At 43.0% G+C, this 20,990-nt stretch overlaps 2 protein-coding genes and 1 long non-coding RNA gene across 3 annotated transcripts in view; 1 reads left to right on the top strand and 2 right to left on the bottom strand.

The window, feature by feature from the left end:
* Window positions 1–10,302, bottom strand: part of SNX4 (sorting nexin 4) — a 34,426-nt gene extending 24,124 nt beyond the window's left edge. Inside the window, 3 exon segments of the mRNA XM_065070457.1 lie at window positions 8,904–9,019; window positions 10,022–10,147; window positions 10,149–10,302. Coding sequence (XP_064926529.1) covers window positions 8,904–9,019; window positions 10,022–10,147; window positions 10,149–10,196 — 290 coding nt within the window. The 5' untranslated portion in view covers window positions 10,197–10,302.
* A 1,562-nt stretch (window positions 10,303–11,864) lies between these two features.
* Window positions 11,865–17,764, bottom strand: LOC110360649 (uncharacterized). The gene is made up of 3 exons (XR_010473989.1): window positions 17,638–17,764; window positions 15,804–16,751; window positions 11,865–12,723 (listed from the first exon to the last, which is right to left on the bottom strand). It is a non-coding gene; the product is annotated as an uncharacterized LOC110360649 (long non-coding RNA).
* Window positions 17,659–20,990, top strand: part of LOC102091992 (TGF-beta receptor type-2) — a 35,019-nt gene continuing 31,687 nt past the window's right edge. The window contains exon 1 of the mRNA XM_021291202.2: window positions 17,659–18,136. Coding sequence (XP_021146877.2) covers window positions 18,085–18,136 — 52 coding nt within the window. The 5' untranslated portion in view covers window positions 17,659–18,084. The remainder of the gene's footprint in view (window positions 18,137–20,990) is intronic.

Below are 20,990 nucleotides of genomic sequence, written 5' to 3'. Positions count from 1 at the left end.
TAGAGTACTAAATTATTTCTTCCAGCAGAAACCAGGCTACGCAGTTTTTGAGTTCATAAGAACTTCCTGGAGTAAAGTTTTTAAAACATGTAAATAGCACATTTTTTTAAGCTATTCTTAACCTTCAAGGTTGGATTTCTAATGACCTTACCGAAAAAACAAACAGTCCCACTCCAGGGCAACCTCAATTATTCCATACAGTTAAATAAAACACAAGAAGCCTTTGTCATCCATTTCTGAACTCTCATTAGAAAAAAACAGCCTTGCTATACCCTCTTGTTTAAAAGCATCATTACATCTTGATGTTAAAGTAATTTAATACAGAATTATGCAAAAGGAATCTTTTTTAAATGAGTAAGGCCGAGCATTTTCTGTTTATCTATCCCTGCCTTGTGGAAAGGACATTTATTCCAGGTGACTGAATCTGGAGGAAAAAGAAAGGATGTATTCATAAGCATTCAACACAAACTGCTGCAGAATAAAACTGTTTGAGACTGACTTAGAAAAAGAGGTGAGCACACTGCTGACAGCCACTAAATTGTCCTGCCAATATCCCATAGAATTCCCCCCTATTAAGAGTATTTCAACTCAAAGCTGCAACTTGCAAACAGAGTTTTGAAAAGGGTAAGCTGAGCTTAGTGCTGCAATGACAAGCTGTGCAGCATTCCTCCCTACACAAACACTACACAATTTAAACATTTCAAGAACACCTCAGCTAAAAGCAGGTATCTAGTGTTTGTACTATTGCTGAGCTGGAGGTAAGTTTAGATAGATAAAGAATTAAGCTACTATGCCCTGGAAGTTCAGTTGTTGTGTTGAAAACTGAAGGCACAAACCTCACTTTCCTAGAAGACAAACTCCCAGAGTTTGGTAAACAATCTGGCCCCTGAAGATGCTCACATGAAAATACTTCAGAATTACAGACCCTTCTACTCTCCAGCCTCAGCAGCTATCAACCAGCTGCACTGACTTACACCACAGGTTTCAAGAGCACTACTTCTGCACAGGCTATTATCAAGACTGCTACCATCAATGCATCAGATTATGTGGGTGCTGTCTGAGAAGATACTGCACATGCAAACATTAACAGGGATACAAGAAACAGAGGGGCCAGGATTGCCCTGAGAACCCAGCCACATGCCATCTGTGCTGCAGATACAGATGTTGCTGCACCAGCAGGAAGACACTGCAGACTCACACGGAGGTACAGAGCAAGGCAGACTGCCGCCACCCTTGCTCTAAAGGCAGCAAGATTACAGATCCACATCTCAGACCTAGAACATGGAGTTCTCCATAATATAATGCATGTTCTATCAGACAAAGAGAAGAAGAAAAAAAAAAAAGCCTGGAGGATGTACTTGGCCCACTGCTAGTAAGTGTCTGTCACTCCAACACTGAACCATCTCCTGGATACAGCAAATGCAACCCTGGGACTGGCTCAGGAGTCGTGTTTAACTAATTCTTCCTTCCAGTTTTCATTTTTCTGTAATAGAAGAGTTCCATTACTCATCTTCTTTTAAATTTAACTGAAGTTTAAGACTGACTGCATCACCTCGTAACTAGAGGCAGGCTGGGTGTGTGCATACCACTGACAGGTTATGGCAGCCTACCACATTTCAGGCAGACAGTAAAGTTAGAGAGGCTTAAGAACTTCCACTAAAGGGAAACTGCAAGAAGAACATTTACCTTTATTTTTTAAATATCATTCTTATTTTTCTTGTCAATATGAGCCCCTAAGGAAAAGTACTGCTAGCCACAATTATTTTTCTTCTCCACTTATTCTATGGGCTTACACTGACACAGGCAACTTCAAACCTAAAGTTTTCCACCTCCTGAACACGAAGTAATTAGAAAAGTTCCTTTAGCTATTCCATTTCACCACAGTGTGTACTTAATTGCTGTCTTCTGCCTCTAACCCAATCCAGCTCAAGTCTAATCTTATATTTACCACTTTCTGAATAACCCATAATGTCAACAAGGTAAGTACAGGGAAGAATGAAAAGTTTATCTTTCAAGGAAGTTTCTGGTCAAGACATTCCTACTCTGTTTTCAAGTGCAATTCGGTAGAAATACAACTTCACAAGATGTTAGAAAATTATCCCAAATGTTGGTAAGTGGCATTTGTAAGTGGCCTCAATATGGCACCAACGTATCAAACACAATTGCAGTAATACACATTAGTGGTATAAAGTCAGGTAGCTTGTCTTCCTTCTATAGTTGATCTGCCTTAACTCATCCTACTCTGGCTTGTCATTCCTCCACACACCCATTTTTGCCAAGTCAGTTTTACCATGAAAAAGTTAATCTGTGTTTTTCTTAGAACTCCCAATTCCTACATTTAGGAGAGTCACATTGTTTTAGATGTTTCAAGAGTTTTAACACCACAAGTGTGAGAAAACTAAAGAATAGTGCTCTGCTATAAACTAACAGGAAAAAATAAATGAAATCAAGAATGTCTTTAGAAATGTAAAAGTGGCTTCACAGATTCAAGTCTGTTTGGACTATATATACTCTCCTTCCATAGTACGGATTACAGGTTAGAAGAGGATGCACTTACATGTCACATTCCTATCCTATAAACAGCAAAGGGAGGGAAATGCACCAATAGAATCATCACATATTTTAATAGTGCAGTGGTTTATTTACCATTTGTAAGGGTTCAGGTCAACACATCATCAGCAAGCTGTCATTGTAAGAGATCACAGCCTTCTGACAAGAGAATGTTCCATTGTAAATTATGCTCTTAAAGCTTCATGACTGTTTTGCAGAGTTAATTATAAAGTAGAAGCAGCAACGACCACGTGGAGCCTTAACTGTGCAAAAAATATCTCAACATGTCTGCTATATCAGCTTTGTATTTGTCAGAATTAACAAGAACACATGGGTTATTTAAAATATTTTTTAAAACCCCACAATAATTGGAATACTAACATCTCAGTCCACACACACAACTATCAAGCTGAAAATTAAACAGGAACCAAAAACTTGTAAAATAGCTAGGAGGGTGCACTTCAGCAGGGAAGGACCACAGCTTTATAGAGAAGTCAAGTCCTATATCAGGACAAACCACTGCCACCCCACAACAGAGATGCAGGTACCCTGTTACTTCAAGTTCTGTGTCCACGAGGGTCCTCAAGAACTCAAGGAGGAAGGCAGCAACTGCCAGAGCAGATCATGCCGTTCACCACATCTTCCCTCCTCACACTCAAACTAAGGAAGTTTACTACATTGTCAATTTATTCTGACAAAACAGACTTCCCTAAGTCTAAGTTAATGAAGCTTTACAACCCTTATGAGGGACACACGAGCCTCACATTAGACCTTAAAGAAAAAGGTTAAATTACTACCAGAGAACCTTGAAGGTCAAACCTGCCTGCACAGTTTATTCTTTAACTAGGCAGAACCTGACGCAGCTTCCTCAACATAGTCTGTGTTAAGCAGCCTGGTGTTATTTCTCTTCTCAGATCATAGCTACTTCCTTTATTCTTACATGTATTTATTCTCACTGTCTTAGCAGTGAGAATGCTGCCTTTTCTGGTTGTAGTTGTTGTTTCTATCTTTACATAACATAGTTCTTGCTTGGAGTGAAAAGCAGTTCAGAGACAACAGGTAAAGCAAGCAAATGTGACAGCAAAACAGGTAGACAGACACTTGCCCAGAGAAATGTCTGGATGTTTTTCTTTGCCCAACATCCTCTTGCAAAAAGCTGCACCCTAACCGCTGGGCCTCAGCAGGAACCTGCCACCACACTTTCCCATCTCTGCAGGACAGACGGACATCCCTGCTGCCTCTGCCACCAGCATCACCCACTCCAGCAGTCTTGGCTGGGGTGTTGTGTGGTTTGTTTGTTTCGGTTTTGTTTTGTCTGTGTTTGGGGACTTTGCTTGTTTGTGTTTTTCTCTCCAACACGCTGTAAAATGTCAGTTTAGCGACTTTTAGTGACTGGAGGGGGAACACAACATTTCAGGAGGGCAGCCAAGTAGCTCCCAGCAAAGAATCAATGACTTCTAGTTAACCCATTTTAATAAATTTTAAACATATTTTGAAGTTACTAACAGTAATTTAAGATCCCCTTTCCACCCAGGCTTTGATATAGTAAAAGCAGCTGGATTCCTCTCTCTAGAGAGAACAAAGCTGCAGTGGGAAAGTGCTGTACAGCCCTCAGTTACAAGCCTGCATCCACACCACTGCCTTTCAAACCAGGTAATAAGTGTTTGAAGCTGCATGGATGGATTTGGGACAGGCAAGTAAGATGAGAGAAATTTTTTTTTAATCACACCAAAAATGTCTCCACCTGGTTACATATGAGACCATAAAATATCACCAATTACAAGAGCATTTCTCCCCAAGAACCCCGTTCCAGAAAGGAAGTAGAAATCCACAAAGGTACTCATTACACTTAATACCTTCATTACCATCTAATTTTTTAGACCACATTATGAACTCCACCATTAAATGCAAGTACTGCAGACCAGTTTCAATTAAGATTATAATCACTTGTTGACATTCAGTCAAACTTCTCAATTTGTTTTGATTTTAAAAACACAATATAATACTTGTACAGTCTTCAGGCAGGAAAACCATATGTTTCCCCTCCAAGAACAGTTTTAACAATGCACGTTATTCACTGAATGAACCAATCTGCCTGAAAAAAAATTAAAAGACAAAATTGAAACCTTCAGCTTTTGCATTCATGACTGATGTTATCATATGTGATTGGAAGATTACATTACTCCAAAAGTCACATTCATTTGCTTTAATTCAAAGTGCCAATGTGAGAACTTGAGTCCATCTAATTAACTTCTTCCCATTTCCCATTTAAAACTAATTATCTTAAACAAGCCATTAAACAATTCTGAATGAAATAAAAATGAGGAATGGCTGCAAAATATTAAATCAGACAAGGAGGAAATACATCAGTTATTTCCTTGTAAAAGCAATCACCTCTTCAATCGTAGAAGCGGTAACTTTGCTTTCAGCCTCTGACCTTCCAGCGTACAAGAAGTGACACTTCAGTCCCCTACAGCAGACAAGGCTCACTCTCTGTAGAGGAATAACACTGCAGAGGGCTCAGCAGCTTTTTCCATTAGCTATTTAGAAACTGTCTCTATTCAGGCCTCTAAACAGACAGAAGAGCGATCATTACAGATCAGCTACAGATTTTGTAAACCACCAAAAGTTATCTAGCAAGTTGTCTTGTCAGAAGATTTTCACAGCCAGGTGGGTTTTGTTTGGTTGCTTAGTTGGTTTTGGTGGTGTTTTGGTTGGTTGGTTTTTTATACCGTCACCTAAACAGTTTTCTCTATTTAACTAAATTATACATCCACTAGTCAGGTTTATGATTCATAGTATCAATTAAGTATAAAGCAGCAGTAAACTTCTGTTCCTCCACCTTCTTTCATCTCTTGATGCTGCCGTTTAAAGCCCATGCTGAATTCAGACTTTCTTCCTTTTTACCTAATACCTCCTTTGGAGGGAACAGACCAGTCTTCCTGACCCTCAGTGACCAAAATCTGCATTTTGTTGTTTTATGAGAAGACAGGAGACCTCTACAAGCATTCACCGTGTGCCTGTCCTCCTGAAATACATGCCTGGGCTCTTTGCTGAGACCAATGTGGAGCAGAAGACTTTGGGAAAGTAACTTAAAACATAACAAAGCAAAAACTCCTGAAGACCCATGGTGGAGCATTGCTAACACTGAACTGGCTACTCATTTACAATAGAAGTTCATTTCTCTCACAGAAACTGTCATTAGAAGCCCTTACACTACAGATGCACAATCCAACATCTTATGGGATAAGGAGGTATCACTCATGTCACAATTTAACTGATGGAAAACTTTCAAAATACTGAAAGCAGAAATATGAATAACTCCCCCAGCCATACTGTGGGAGTAACAAGCAAATATAGTGAGCCACCCTTTCAAATTATATCAAAAGGAACGTAAGTGTAGTAGGGCTGGAAACCAGGGATCCCGCTATTAAGTAGTCAGCTACCATGCTGCACAAAGTTTGTTACTTTTTCCTAAAGCCACATTGACAAAAAACAAAACAAAAAAGAAACAAGCAAAAAACCAACAGACAAAACCTAAACCACACAAACACAAAAACCTCTAGTCATCAAGTTTCATGACCAGGAGGACCAGGCCAGAGACCTGAAAGTCAGCAGGGAGGGAAACAAAGTTATCTAAATAGCTAAATGGAAGCGTCTTACAACTACAAAATAAATTGTTTACTTTGAAGGAGAACAGGAAAAAAAGGCATCCCTGTAGGTACTGTGATTAAAAGCCCATCACCACAGAGCACTTAGAGGTTCTCTGCATTCTAGTCAACTTTCAGCTCTGTCATGGAAAACAAAGAGCACAAGACCACGAGTGAAATTCTGGGTTTTATACTGTCTCCATTCTTGAAGTTTCACACCGACTCTGGTATAAGACAAAACTTCTAAAAAGCAAGAAAATCTGAATTTAAGTGAGGTCCTGGATATTTTGGTTTCCTTTATAAAAAACACATTATATGCTGAGCACCTACATCTCATGAAGGAATATTTAGTTACACACTTTAAGAATTTGTATTTGCCTTACTGCCATTTCCCACAAAGAGGTGGAAGTGTTCATCTGTTTGCACAGGAAGAATACAAAAACTAAGCTATTTTTAAATAACTGTTTCACAGCTTCCATTAAACTATACAAACTGACTTCAAGACTAATTGAACGGAAATGGCTCACCACAAAAATCTACTTAGCTAATGCAGAAAGGTGTAAACCAAGAATAAAGGAGATGCTTTCAGGAAGCACGACCCTCGGAATTTGCTGAGGCTCTGCAGTCTAGAGCAGCAGAGTTTGTTTTGTCTCAAAGAAAGAGATCTATGTGGAGGTGTAATATCACTTAAACACCCAAAACACACAAAAGTCACATGAAAACGTGAGAGTAGTTATTTTCATTTTGAAAAGAAAAAGGAAGCAACACCATCACTTGCATTTTGAAAACAGTTTCATCAGCACCAGTGAAACTAACGTGTTAAAAAGTTTAGGTGCTCAGCTCCTGTTCTGTAACAAATGTACAGTGGTTGTAATTGCATCCATCTTGTGTCCCTTATTCACCCAGATGCACGCAATTCGTATTGAAATTAAATCCTAGATAGCAGTAACAGTGGAACCCCAGTTCACATAAACATAATACAACTATTATTAAGTGGTCTTCCTTTTATAGTACTATAAACTGAGTTTTATTCTTCTGCTACAAAATATCCTATTACCCACAGACAAATTGCTGTGAAGCCCACCTACAGCTCCAGGCTCAGCAGGAAGCACATTTAATAGCCAGCAATTATATTTATGCAAGAAATTTTGCCTTCTCAGCAAAAGGAATAGAGAACCTATTTTATTAGAGATGTGACAAACCCACATTTTCAATAGTTCTGTGACAAACATATAATTGGTCTTGGTATTTGCTGACCACAGAATAAATCTTAATGAAAGCATGCAATCTGGGCAGCAAAATACAGGTTTGCTACTGAAAGAACCACTGGGAAAGACCAGCAGGAGTGAGTCTAAAGTAACATAAGGATGACTGGGAAAGGAGATGCTGCAGTCAGTGTGTTCCAGAGCTGTGTAAAGATGCCCCCAGAGTACACTTCACAACACAGACACCAATTATTCTGATTTTCTTCTCTTTTCCTTCAGAAATACAATGAAAAGAAAAACAACATTACCTATGCGAGAATATGCGATCTTTAATACCAATAAACTGTAGAAGTATTTTTTTAAACATCTGAGCAACTGCCAAAGAGGTACGATATTTGAAAAATACAATGTATGCCATGCATGTCTATTTTGGATTTTATTCTGAAAGCTTAGTAATGTATAGTAAATGTACCCCAGTAGGTCTGCAGTTAGCATAACTGGTGTGTCCCTTCATCTGTTAAGCAAGTTAAGAAGCCTTTTAACTAGTAACTACAAGACTTACATGATAATATTACAATGTGAACTCTTTGCCTTTGCAAAATGCAACTGCTTTGTTTCAGAAGGTTTTATCTGTACAGCAGATCACTCCTGAGGCAAGGCCCAAAGGTTAAAACTGTTAATATAAAGAAGAGAGAGACAAAACTCCTAATAAAATCTGATTTTGAAATTCTTGCTTCAGCTGAGTAACATGATCCTGCATAATAGGAGTCATCTGTGGCTGTTTGGCAAGTAACTATAAGTTAGAAGAGATTTTAAAGCTTTGTTCACTACACAGTGCTTAAAATCCCAAGCTGTCTTTGTGGTAAAAGGAGTGTTTATTTGTATTTTTGATCTTACTAACACAAGAAGATCGAAAGCAGTAAGCTCTCCAGTGAAAGTTTAAGCTAATATGAAGGAAGGAAGCAGTTAATTAATCCTAACCCTTAGAGCATCTACAAGGAGTATGTGGTGATCAGATCAAGCAAATCATTTCAAATATTAGTGGAGCACTAAATTTTGACCACATGACATAAGTCATGAGCCTTCCTTTATTTTCTTGTGATCCCAAACAAGCCTAACCATTACTTTAGACCATGATGCACAACCTCTCTCACATACAACCTCATACATATGTATAAAAATTTATGCAAACCATGTCTAAGAAATAACCAAGCAGTTGCTGACACCATATTAAAGCAGCATCTTTCAAGCACACATTTTTTCCACCTAGCTAAATGAAAAATTACAGTATAGAGTTACACAACACCAGCATTAATACTGGAGATCAGATGCCAAGTTTTCATGGGGAAAGTTCCTCTGGAGTAGGTTGATAATCACATAACAAATCATAAACAAACTAAACCCTCTCATCAACTGTGCCTTAATATTTTTGGGGAAAGGGACATGGCCGGTTTAGAATGGCACATCCGTGCACTCAGAGTGAGTTCTCATCACCTACCTCGTCTCAATGAGGTAAGCAGTGTATGTTTCTTGCATGTTCATGGCATTCCTCCCAGTCCGTTTTTCAGCTTCTGAAACAGTGATTTCCATTTTTTTTGCCAAACAGTCTTCCATCTTTTTAGAGGAGGAAAATAAAGATTCATGTAACGTTAGCCACACAAGGCAAAGGCTACTAACCCTGCCTCCCCTTCTCTCACAGCACATTCGTTCAAATAAGACAGGTCTCTACAGGATAAAGGCTTTGGCAGGTCTTTGTTTTATACCTTTGTTCTGTATCACATTTGCAAATGAAAACAGAAAGCCTACTTTTGGAGAAAAAAAAAAATCAAAGCCGACAAATAGATAGCTTTGGATACCAAAAGTCATCACGATCCAGTAAGATAGAGAAGAACTAATATTCTTCTGTACAGGTAACAAAGTAACCTTTTTTAAAAACAAACAAACCCCTGCACTTTCTACCCAAACACTTCCCAACTACCGGTGAATTCCTCCTCAAGACACCTGGGACACACGTAACCAGCTCTCCCGTTTCACAGGAAACACAACACATCCGGACTGAGATGTTTTTCTTTTAATCTCCCGGAGGAGGATCGTTATCTTTCACACACTGGCAGGCAGAGCCGGCCAGGACCGCACGCCCACCCTGGAAAGGCAGAGAGAGCTCCAGGAACCTCCAGCTGAATTCAGCAGGGAGGTGGATCTACTTGTGAAACTGGGGGGTGGGGGCAAAAATGTTGAGAAATAAAAATAACAATAGGGCACGAGGGATGAGGGCAGACGGCACAAAAATACCTCTAACAACAGCCAGAGAGAGACTGGAAGGAGAAGAACCCCACTGCTCGGAGGGACGGGGTGCACAGCTCAGCCCCAGCCAGGGGCTCGGCCCCGGGCACGCAGCGTGAGAGCTCATCCCACCTGCAGCCCCTTCCCGCTACCGCCCGGCCCCGGCCTCTCCGCGCCGGCCGAGCCCCGCACCCCTCCCCAGGCTAGCGGCGCGGCGGCCGGGCAGCGCGCTCAGGAAAGCCCGGTGCTCGGCCCGGGCGGAGTAGGCCGCGCAGAGGCCGGCGGCCCGCGGGAAGGACGCCGCCCCGCCGCCGCCTCCCCCCGCACCCTCACCGTGGCCGCCGCGGCTACGGGCTGCTCTGGAGGCGGGAGGCCGCTGCAGGGCGCGGCGCCGTCCTCCTCCGGGCGGCTATCGCTGGGTTCGGCTTCGGTGCTCTCCATGGCTATAAGGCGCTCGGCCACCTTCCTCCGCGCAGGCGCTGAGGCCGGCTCCGGCGGGCAAACTCATCGCAGGTCCTAGAGAGAGCGGCCGGCGGGGGTAGTGCCCGCCCGGGGGGTGTGTGTGCCCGCCCGGGGGGTGTGTGTGCCGCCCGGGGTTTGTGTGTGCCGCCCGGGGGTTGTGTGTGCCCGCCCGAGGGTTGTGCCCGCCCGGGGGGGTGTGTGCCGCCCGGGGGTTGTGTGTGCCGCCCGGAGGGTGTGTGTGCCCGCCCGGGGGGTGTGTGTGCCCGCCCGGGGCCGGCGCTAAGGCGAGGCGAACCCCGCCGGCCCGCGGCCTTCCGCGGCCGATGCTCATCGATTGCCTTGATCGAAGCCCTCTCGGGGCTGTTGGCGTCCTACCCACCTTTCTGCCAGAAAAAGTGCCTCGTTATGTCCCCGGGGGGTGGGCACCTCTTCGTGAACACGGGGGTGAAGGCACCTCTCGTTATTAAGAGGAGCCAGGCAGCGTGAGCTCCTGTCCAGGCGAGGAACAGACCTTCTGCCATCCCTCGGGTGCTCATCCTCACTTAAACACTTACAAATGTTTATTTCTAAGATTTATTTTTGCTCATGCTCCTCTCTTAGCTCTCAGGTCACCGAAGAGTTTCTGATGCACCCATGCTGTGTCTTATTTTCCCTTCTTAGGAGGACAATGTGTCATTTTGCTTTACAGAGCCTCTCCCAGCAGCTATTAACTTTCCCGCTGGATGTTGTTAACATTATGCAGCTCGGGTTATTTTTATTTTTAAAGCCCACCAGTCCGTTATTTCTCTGCTCTCACCCCTTTGCAGGCAGCAAAGGACTCGGTCGCGCTGTGTTCCCTTTACTCGCCCTCAAGCCCACGCTGCCTCCTCCACCGGCCCCGTCCGGGCAGCCATGGGACACCCAGAGCTGTGTTCTGCCCGCCAGCTCTCCGGCTCACACCGAAGCGTGTCCCACCCCGCCACGCTGCCCCAGGGGGTACCCGAGGAGTTAAAATTCCCCAGGTTCAGCTCGGGGGAAGCCTCTGTTGTTTATTTTTCCTTGTATGCCAAACGTCACTTTGGACAATCGGGAGCACACCCATCGTTCTCTGGTTTACATATCACTCCCTTGAGAGTTCCCATTTTTGCACCAGATTCATGTCTTTTGATTCAGGGACTACATATTTTATATTCTCATGTAGCTTTTTTTGCTTTTCCTGTCCTTTTGAAACCCAGGTTACAGGCCACCTTGGGGGATTAAAGGGTTGATATTGTAGGTTTCTTTGCTTTGCTTTTTTTCTGTGTTGAGTAGGAAATGGTTTTTCTAGTGTTGACCAGAGCTTTATTTGCATACATTTTTCATCCAAAAATTAATCTTTTTCTTTCAACAACAATTAAAATAAATCTCAAAATCCCTTTTGAAGACCCCATGAATTAATATTTGGCGTCTGGTTTCTATTCTGTTGTCTTCAATGTTTATTCAACTTTTTCCTCAGATTGTTTGAACTGATACCTCAATCCCTCCTTTCCCACCCCTCCACCACTGTAGCTGGATGGAGTTTCCCAAGGTTTTTCATAAAAGACTTTCCTAGAACAAAAGTTTTTTTACAAATATGTGAACTGTGATTTGTCCTTTGAATAGGACTGATTTAAGATTTGTTTTCTAAACCCAAAGCCCAGTTTAGATGTAAAGGCATGATTGCACATCGTAAGACAAAGTCTGTTTTCCATTAGGGTATGGTTTTCTTATGTTTACTCAAGATGTACATTACGATACATACCTTGTATCAATTACACTTGCATTTGCAGGATGTGCGTACTGAAATTTTTCTGATCCGTATCAGTGATATAATGGAAGTATTTATGTGAAGCTCATACAGGATATCATACTTTGTACCAAATGTTTTTATCATAGAAAAAACACTATCAATAAAGTACAGTCATATTTTGCAGGTCTAACATTCAGTCATTTCAAAAACTATTTTCAGCTTTGAATTTTCTTAACACTTCTAAGAGATATGGAGAAGAGTTAAAACACTGTATGTACACGGATAATGATAGAAGTGGTAATGATAGATAGATAGACAGATAGATAGATAGATAGATAGATTTGTGGAGCAACGCAGCTGGAGCTGAGGAGCCACCATCCACACCACATGTATTTTAGGCATTTTTTTAGGGTGCTTCTGGCCCGCTGCTGGGGACAGACCACCCTTCATACCTTTCAGTTTAGCTGCTGCTCTTAGGACTGCCTTGCAGCACAAGTCAAAGCAAGATGGCTAGGAGTTTCCCTTTGAAAGCACCTTCCTCATCCGTGGTTCAGGTTCCTGGATCCTATAATAACTTCACTACTAGTAATAATAATAGAACACAAAGATCATGAGTCGGGCTGTCAAACTGTTCATGCTTCCCTCTACAGGCTGATTCCTCCAGACCAGAAGGTTCTTGCTAACCGGGGGTGACTGGCGGCCCAAGTGATGCCAGCTTGTGCTTTTGGTCTTCTAAGGCTGATCCTCACTGAAGACCCTGGCATCTCTTGCATCTGATGTCATTGGTAGGATGGATGGAGCAGAAAACAGCACTTGCTGAGGTTCCCTAAGAAAACACAATGGATGAAACAATGTCAAGGAACTGTCAGTAGAATGCATGAGTAGCTGCTTCAGCATGGAATAGACCAAGGGGCAAAATAGGTTCAAAAAGAAGCAATGGGAAATCCTCTCCTCATGTAAGTCTGGGCTCCTGATAGACATATTTCCATCATCTAAATGGCTGTGTGAAATGGCCAATAAGCAGTGGAAAAATCAACATTTTGTTAATTACTCAGGGAAAAAAAACCTCAGGGAAAGGTAAGTGGAGACTGAAAAAGTGACCTGGGTGTCTTTCATGGGGAAAAGAAAGCATCCGATCCTATTCCAACTGAAATTGGTAGTGATGGTTTCCATCCCTTTCAGCAACAGCAGAACTGGATCCATGCATATGAACTAGAAAACCAAAACTAATCCACATTTTTGAAAGAATCTGTACAAGCACATCAATAGTATGAATGAAAGTTTACTGAAAGTGGCCTCAAAAGCAGCAAAAAGAGAGCAGTGAGAAAAGCTCAGAACTCCATGGGTAGAATGCAAGAAGATTCAGGACAGTACTGAACAGGGGGGAAAATACCCCTCAATAAACACTGCAAAAGGTAGAGATGAGCAAACTATAATAGACTTTTACTTAATCTTGATGCAGTTTTGGTCAAGGAACCTGTTGTATGCAGTCTGAGGGTAGTTAGAATTTAAGCCAGTGTTTCTGGACTACAGAAAGACTCCAGTAAAAGTCTGGCATCAATTAGAAAATGCCTTTATCCTGTGTGGCTACCAAAATAAGCATTAGCTGAGATGCAGAAACACAGATAAGTTGGCAGGGCTAAAGAGAAGTCGTTGTGGCAATGCAGACAAGGCCACCTGCGCCCAGGGGAGCTGTAGCTGTGGCCTTCAGGATGCATTGCTGGCTTTGATTGCACTTGTCATGCTATCTGGTCATCAAAGGTCACCACGCCATGCCTAAGACAAGCTGCAGGGAGAGAACAGAAAATGCCAAAGGTCGAGTCACGATATTTTCCCTCAGGTGATAGCAGGGAAGACGAACCATACCACCACGTATGTGAGCTCAAACACCAAAACACTGTCAAACTGTGGCAGCAAGAAGGTAACGAGAGCTTTTACCAGAGAGTGATGGGCACCTACAGTGTCCACTAGGCAATGGCATTTGAGTTTATTCAGCCCTAGCAGGACTGGAGCCCGTGTCCTTGTGAACGCAGGATGGAGATGCCGGCTGGATCAGATCCACAGCACAGGATGCACATCCTTCTCAGAAAACCAATGCTGAAGGTGCAGTGAAACCAAGGCCATGCTTATAAGATGCAGAAGTGATGACACTGAAATTTTTGGGCTTTAATTAACTGCCAGGGCAACTTGGGAGTAGTTTGATACAAGCACACAATATGTGCACATAAATTAAGAGTATGGATTTCTGCTCACTAATATGCACTAAGTCTGTGATCCTGTCAGGTAGGCATTTTCCTCAGACCTGCCTTTTAAAACTGTGAAGTATAAGGCAAATTCTCTTCACAACAGAAACACTCATGAGCCTTATCCAAAGCCCAACATCACTACTGATATCAACAGATTAAAAGGAACAAAGCAGATGCAACAGATAATAATCCAGTTGTGTAATGTGCAAGCAATCCAGATGGCCAAGGGAACATGTTCTGATGTAGAAGTGAACCCCACACCTCACACATCATTTGAAACCCAATGCCCCCGCTACGTTCTCTGGGGCATGGAGGAGGCCCACGGAAGCTCAGGAGCTTTGGTCCTTCTGTTAGCACTGTCTGGGACATGGCTACATGGTTCCCTTATTCCCCTTCTCTCCTTTCATGTCCCCTGTCACATGAAGGTCATCTTTGCCTCTGGAAAGAGTAAGAGGTTTGACTTGCCTGAGTCTGGCAGATGTCCATCACGATGTTACCCTGCACAAGGGTGTTTGGTGCTTATGTTGGGAGCTTCAAATCTATTGATTGATTGCAGAGCCTTGCCTATCAGAGTGGAAACCCAGGCTGTTTGAAACCTTCTCTTAAATATATGCTATATTGTTTCAGGTGGCCAATGTTTTATTTTATTTCTCTAGCAAATATCTTCCAGCTCCTAAACGAGAACTTGGGGAAAACTGCTCCTACAATGCAACTTAAAAATCACCCTGCGGAGACTTTCCATTCCTCAGCCTAAATCCAGCTTTCAGTGTGTCTTGAATTATGAGGTTGTCCAGATCACTAATAGAGGAGCAGGAGAATTTACACCAAAAGGCATAAACAAGCCAACAATAAAAATAACCATTTATCTCTTCTTCCTCCCCAGTGCCTTAGTCCAAAGGTCACTCTGTTCTCTTGTGGAAGAAAAGCTCTATAATGTGAGTTTAGACACTCCAGGCTAAATCCCAGAGTTCTTACTTTTCCTCAAGTAACTTTGGTGGATTTTTAGTTTCCATTTTTCCTTGGATAAGGTCTGAGAAATAAGCAGGGTCTCCAGAACAGAGCTGTTGGTTAGAGAAAAGCCCAGGTCAGTGAGGCACATGCTGCCTGGCTCTCTGCTCAACCCAGGGTCATTCACACTATAACGTTAGGAGAGGAACAAGCTCTAAGTCTCACACTCTTTCTATTTTGCAAACGAGGCTTGCAGTAGCCTCAGCTCAGTGGACCAAAAATGCAGATTATGGGAGGATACATCTAGCTCTGTGCAATCTTACATGCAGCAAGGGCTGAGCAGTTTCCCTCACCGCAGAAAGCAGCCTGCAGAGCCCAGAGGCTGTGAAAGCAAACCCTCACCCATGTCACCACGACACCACGTTTTACCAAGTAGCAGGTCTAACACCATCTAGAAATAAGTACAGCTGTTTAGGAAGAGCGGGATGAACATTGCTCCCCAAAAGCTTCCCCTTGCAGAGCTTCCTGTAGAAACTCAACTGCCTTGTAAAGATGCCATTGCATGGAACAACTACTGCCATTCCTCTCATTTCAGTGAGCTCTGGCCCAAAATCTCTCCCTAAGATTATTCTACAGACAGGATGAAGCATTCTACATGGCTTGGTTTGGCCCAAAAGTTGTTTGGGATTGCCTAGGCTTTTGGAAAACATACCTCCTGTGGCTCGGGGTGCCTGGCTGCAGGGACGTTGTGCAGGCTTCCTGCTGCTTTCCCAGGTCCTGCCACTAAAAAAACAATATCCCTTGCCTCCCTTGCACTTCCAAATCATACAGCGTGTTTTGTCAATGTCCACTGTTGTTTAAAGCCCCTCCGGGCTCCTGCTGGGGACATTATTTCTCTCCGAGTTTTGCTAGGCAGCGGGGGATTCTTCCTGCTTTTAAAGAGAGCTCCCATAGATCATGAATAATCTGTGGCGTTCCTAGCGTGAGCCTTATCCAGCTGCCTTGTAACATGCAGAAGAGCTCACGTCTGCAAATCCAACCAGCAGTCTGAGGGATCTGCGGGCATCTTGAAATGCTCTGGATCAGAAAGAGGAGAGTTGGCAGGTCACCCGAAGATAGCACTGTGCACTCAGCAGTTTCAACACGCTAATTGGAAAATAACGTCTTTCTGAAAGCTTGCTAAACGTTTGCTTGTCCTTAGTCTGCAAAGGCCATACTTCAGCTGTTGTAACTCAGACCAACCCATCTCTTCTAGATTAGTACGACACAGCACATAGAAAGATGCCCGTTTTGATGTGAAGACAGCCAAGGGAGGGAGAGCAATGTTGTATCTCTCCTTAGACTCAAGCTGATGTTCTCCAGGGATCCCTGGGTCAGGCAAGTTTCTGGGCTCGTTCTTCCAGATGGATATTCTCTGTGCACCCTAAGTGCTGTCTTCCCTCAGTGCATCCACATAGCTTTCTGCTCTGTTGTCCCAGGGACATGTGGCCATTTCTCTATGGAGGACAGGCCAAGCTGGCTGGCATCTGGGTGCCCTGAAACAAGTGGGAGCAGACCAAGCAGCTCTCTGCAGACGCATGCTGGTGTAGCCACGGCGTTAAGAGAGACGCTTTGTATGTATCAGCTGTGTCTGTACCTCATCTAACACCTCGCCTTGTTCCTTTTTAAATACAGAAGGGAAAAGACATGTCATCATCTAACTCCATAACAGAATGATTTATGTAGTTTACAAAATAAGCAGGTGTGGTTTGTTGGAAAGATTCATACAAATAAAGGATCTTCCTGTCCAGCGGGGCAAAACGCTCACGAGTAATGATCACACATACACATAAGCATATGCAGGTACACCATGTATCCACCACATACTGATGAATGAAGTAAAAGATTAATTGTAAAATAGGTGAATAAAAAGCTGGAGACTCATTGAATTAGAATGCTGGGTATGCATTAAAAAAGTGATAGGTGTATTTATCAATAGCTATAAAAAATTAGCCTTACCTTAGGGCAGGCATTTTGGCTGCAAAAACTCAATAACAACATCTCTTTCTCTCTGCCGCACTTGACTACATTGATCATTATTTTAATACATTCTGAAGGGTTGGGGTAGATCACAGGACAAGAGTCTGAGGATTTTGCTCGTCCTTTTGCAACTGATTGATTAACAACCAAGGTAAGTCAGATTTCTGCTATGTTTCACAGTTTCCCTTTTGTAAGTGGGGATAATATTTCTTACAAGTTTTTGTAAAGCAGTTTGAGATCTTGGGGAGAAAGCAGCTATTTAAATGCTCTATGTTATTATTTTAGGCCCTGATTCAGGAAAACATATAAGTATATGTTTAAAACCTGCTGCTTTAATGGGTCAAAAGCGCGTACTTTAGGCTAAGTTCGTATTGATGTGGTTATTTTGAAAAAGCTGCCCTAAACTTTCCAATTACCCCTATTAAATATATAACCCACTGAAGCTTACTTTAAAAGATAGAGTTAATTTCTAAAAGCGGGGGGGAAAAGTAGCAAATTAGTGGCAGCTCAACATATTGAAGTGTTACCTTCCATGTTTTATTCAGATGAAAGAGGCACGCAGGAGCACCCATGCCTTTCTGATTAGATGCATGCAGTAGGCATTAGGTCCCCTTCAAAGATCCTTGGGCCGTGCGGAGCAGCTCCGTGTTGTCATAGGGGGAAAAATGAAGAATCAAACTCTTTTTCTTGGAGCCAGGCTTCTTCCCCCTGGCTCCCCCCTCCCATATTTGTATATATTATTTCGAGAGGAGGGTCAGGCTTGGTTTGTTCATAAACTGCAGTTCCTGGGCGGACCCCACACACAGCTGGGCTTTAGCAGCTGGATCCGCCTTCCCGGCAAGCCGAGTTGGGAGCCTCGCAAAGCCGGGGCTCCGGGCTTGACAGCAGAGTCGCAGGAGGCTGGCTGCACCGAGGGAAGATGAACTGGCCAACGCCGTGAAGCCGGGCTTCTGGTCACTGGTGGGATCCAGAAAATGGGTTACTGGAGGAGACCGGGTCTGCTTTCCTTACTGCTGCTCTCCTTCTGTGAGTAGAAAAATGTTTCTGGTTAGACAACGTTAAGCAACATGCTCCGAGAGGTCGTTTATTTTTCCATCCTCCAGCAAAATAGCTGATCTTTGATTTCTCCCCTGACAGCAATTAGCCAGAGGATTGGAAATAGCGGAGAGTTTAGCAGAATATGCTGCTATGACTGCATCAGCTGTGTCTTTCTCTTACAGCAAAGGGCGAGCGTTTGCCTTGGTGGAAAGTGCTGTGTGCTCGCTTGGAGCAGCTCGCAGATGTCAGTGTTTACAGTGCAAAACTATATATAGGTCAGCATTACTTGTTGGAAGTTTTTATTTTATTGAGGGAGCTTAAAAGCAACTGAAGTGCACCGCTGAATGATCTGGCCTCGACAGTGTCCAGATGTGGGGAAGTTTGCAGCTTAGAACTTTTATCTGCCCTGGTTTATGTGCAGAATTAATCGAACTATGAAAGAAGGAAAGAAATGGGGAGAGGGGGAGGAGAAGTGTCTTTGCAACAACATCTGGTTATTCGGCAAACCTTTCCAGCACTTACGTAAAGATTTCTTTGTAATAAGTGCCCTGTTTAGGTTTTGATAGCACTTCTTCAATACTGTAGATAAAACCCTCCAGCAGCACTTGAAAATGCGCCCATCCATGATTTAACTTCTCTTGTTTATATCTTGATGATTGTTTCATAACAGGGAATAGATTTGTATATAAGTGAGTGTTATATACACATCCCCTAAGTATGTGTGTGTGTCTTTCTGTATATACAGTGCCTGTGTATATGTATACACATATATATCCCTATATAGTATATATTTAACTGCACAGACAATGGCAGCTTTTGCAGTGAGCTCTTTTACAAACACAGACCCAGTCACCACCCTACAGAAAACTTGATGCAATAAAAATTGCCTCTTGCTCAAAGCGGTTAAGTAGGAGGATTATAACTCCAGTACTTTTGCATCCAAATGAAATAACTGGGGGTAGGGATCTGTATCTGCATTCACTTTACATGGGTCCCCCTATCTACAAGAATGGAGAATGAAATAATATGATCAGTTGGTAATTTGTATGTAGGCAACTTGGTGCAACTGTTGAAGTAGAGAGACCCAGATGGGGGGATTTAGGACATAAGATCTGGTTGATTTTTCAAAATGCTGTGGAGATATATAGTATTCATTATTGTAGATAATACACTAAAATATGGTTTAAAATGTAAAATGTTATACTGATAACATTCTGCTAAATTAGTCGCATTTGGAACAGAACTGAAGGAATAACTACAAGGTATTATTTAAAGCACAGTCTTGGGTTGTTTTTGGTAAGAAAGAAGACCACTAATTATCCTTCAGAAATACCTAATTTTGGAGTTATTTAACTTATGGTTTCCTTTTTCTGAAAGGCAAGGTTTTAATCTGAAAGAAGCCAAACCAAAACATATCATGATTACTAAGTTCATCTGAAAGGTTACGTGAGTGATATGATGACAAAATTTGCCTCTGTATAGGAGAAAAAATAATAAACCAAGGCTCGCTCGCTCTGATTCAGCTCAACAATGGTATATGTTTTTTGGGGCTACATCCACTTCCCTTACCTATTAAGATCAACCATACAGCCATTCTGAGACAGTAAAAATTCCCTGGGAGCCCACTTCACACCGACATTAAGAGAGAAGGGAACAGCAAATGCCCCAAAATGACAGAAAATACACGTTCAGTTATTCTTCAAGCAACAAATCCCACGGCTCATCCAACCTCTTTAAAGAGTGACAGCGCTGGCTTGCTGACAGCAGCAAAGTCTCTCCTCTTAGCACAGAGGTTTAAAACTTGCCATAGAGGACACGGTCTAACTTGCATCTTGGGTATCGCAGAGTAACTCCCTCCAGGCAAGCTGAGCATCTTCAGGGACTTTGCTGCTCTTCCTAGGAGTTTACACCGGGGCAGCAGAGACTATAGTCTGACACACAGCTGAAATTTCAGCTACTGGATTTTCTAGTTCTCCCTGGTCAGCCCTAGCAAAGGCTTCAGAATATCTACCCTTAAACTTCTCCCCAGTGGCAGTAGCTGCTGGAGGGCAGCACTCTTACACGGCTTTCTCAGCAGAAGGCGCAGACAGAAGCTGTAGCTGCACCACTGCTAATGCAAAAGCTCACACAGGGGAGCAGGGCAGAGAGTTGGCACAGTTCTGGATTTACCTAGCCCGGGACAAAAAAAAATACAAGGATCATTCAGGACTGGAAAACCTGTCTTAGAGTTGGGGGGGGGTGCAGGCTTTCAGTGTCTTTTGTTTGGCCAGGAGAGAGCTGGGAGGTGAGCTCGTCGTAATCTCTAACCTGGTTCCAGAGAGATGCTTTCTGGCAGAGGGCTTCCTCTTCTAGGGCACAGAGGAAAAACAAGATTTACATGCTGGAAGCTGAAACCAGCTGCTTTTGTGTTAGTGCGCAACACAGTGAAGTTGTTCCAGCAGGTAATTACTCAGGCTCAGGATGTGGTGGATTTTTGTTGCTCAAAAGCCTTCAATGACTGCGAGAGTATCTGCTCAGTAGACTATAACCTAGAAGTTACAGACATGATATAGAGATTACTGTATTGTGCACATGGAAACATTCTGGCCTCAAAGTTAATAATCAGGAGTTTTCCTGCCCTGTTTTGCATCAGAATCAGGAAGGTCTCCCTTGTGCTGTCTGTCAGGAATAGGGCTCAGGTCAGGCCGTGCAGGCACAGGGCTGAGCAAAGTCTCTTCTCACAGAGAGGAGAGAAAAGCACCACATCTCTGAGCCGTTGAGACAACCTCAAGAATGTGAGCTAAGTATCACTGCTGTGACAACAGCTCTCAGAGGATGGAGAGCCCCTGGAGCCTGGCAAGGA

This window comes from Columba livia, chromosome 7 (genome assembly GCF_036013475.1).
Source record: "Columba livia isolate bColLiv1 breed racing homer chromosome 7, bColLiv1.pat.W.v2, whole genome shotgun sequence".
Taxonomy (NCBI): Eukaryota; Metazoa; Chordata; class Aves; order Columbiformes; family Columbidae; genus Columba; species Columba livia.
The sequence above is the reverse complement of the archived record's forward strand: the minus strand, read 5'-3'. Positions and strand labels throughout refer to the sequence as shown.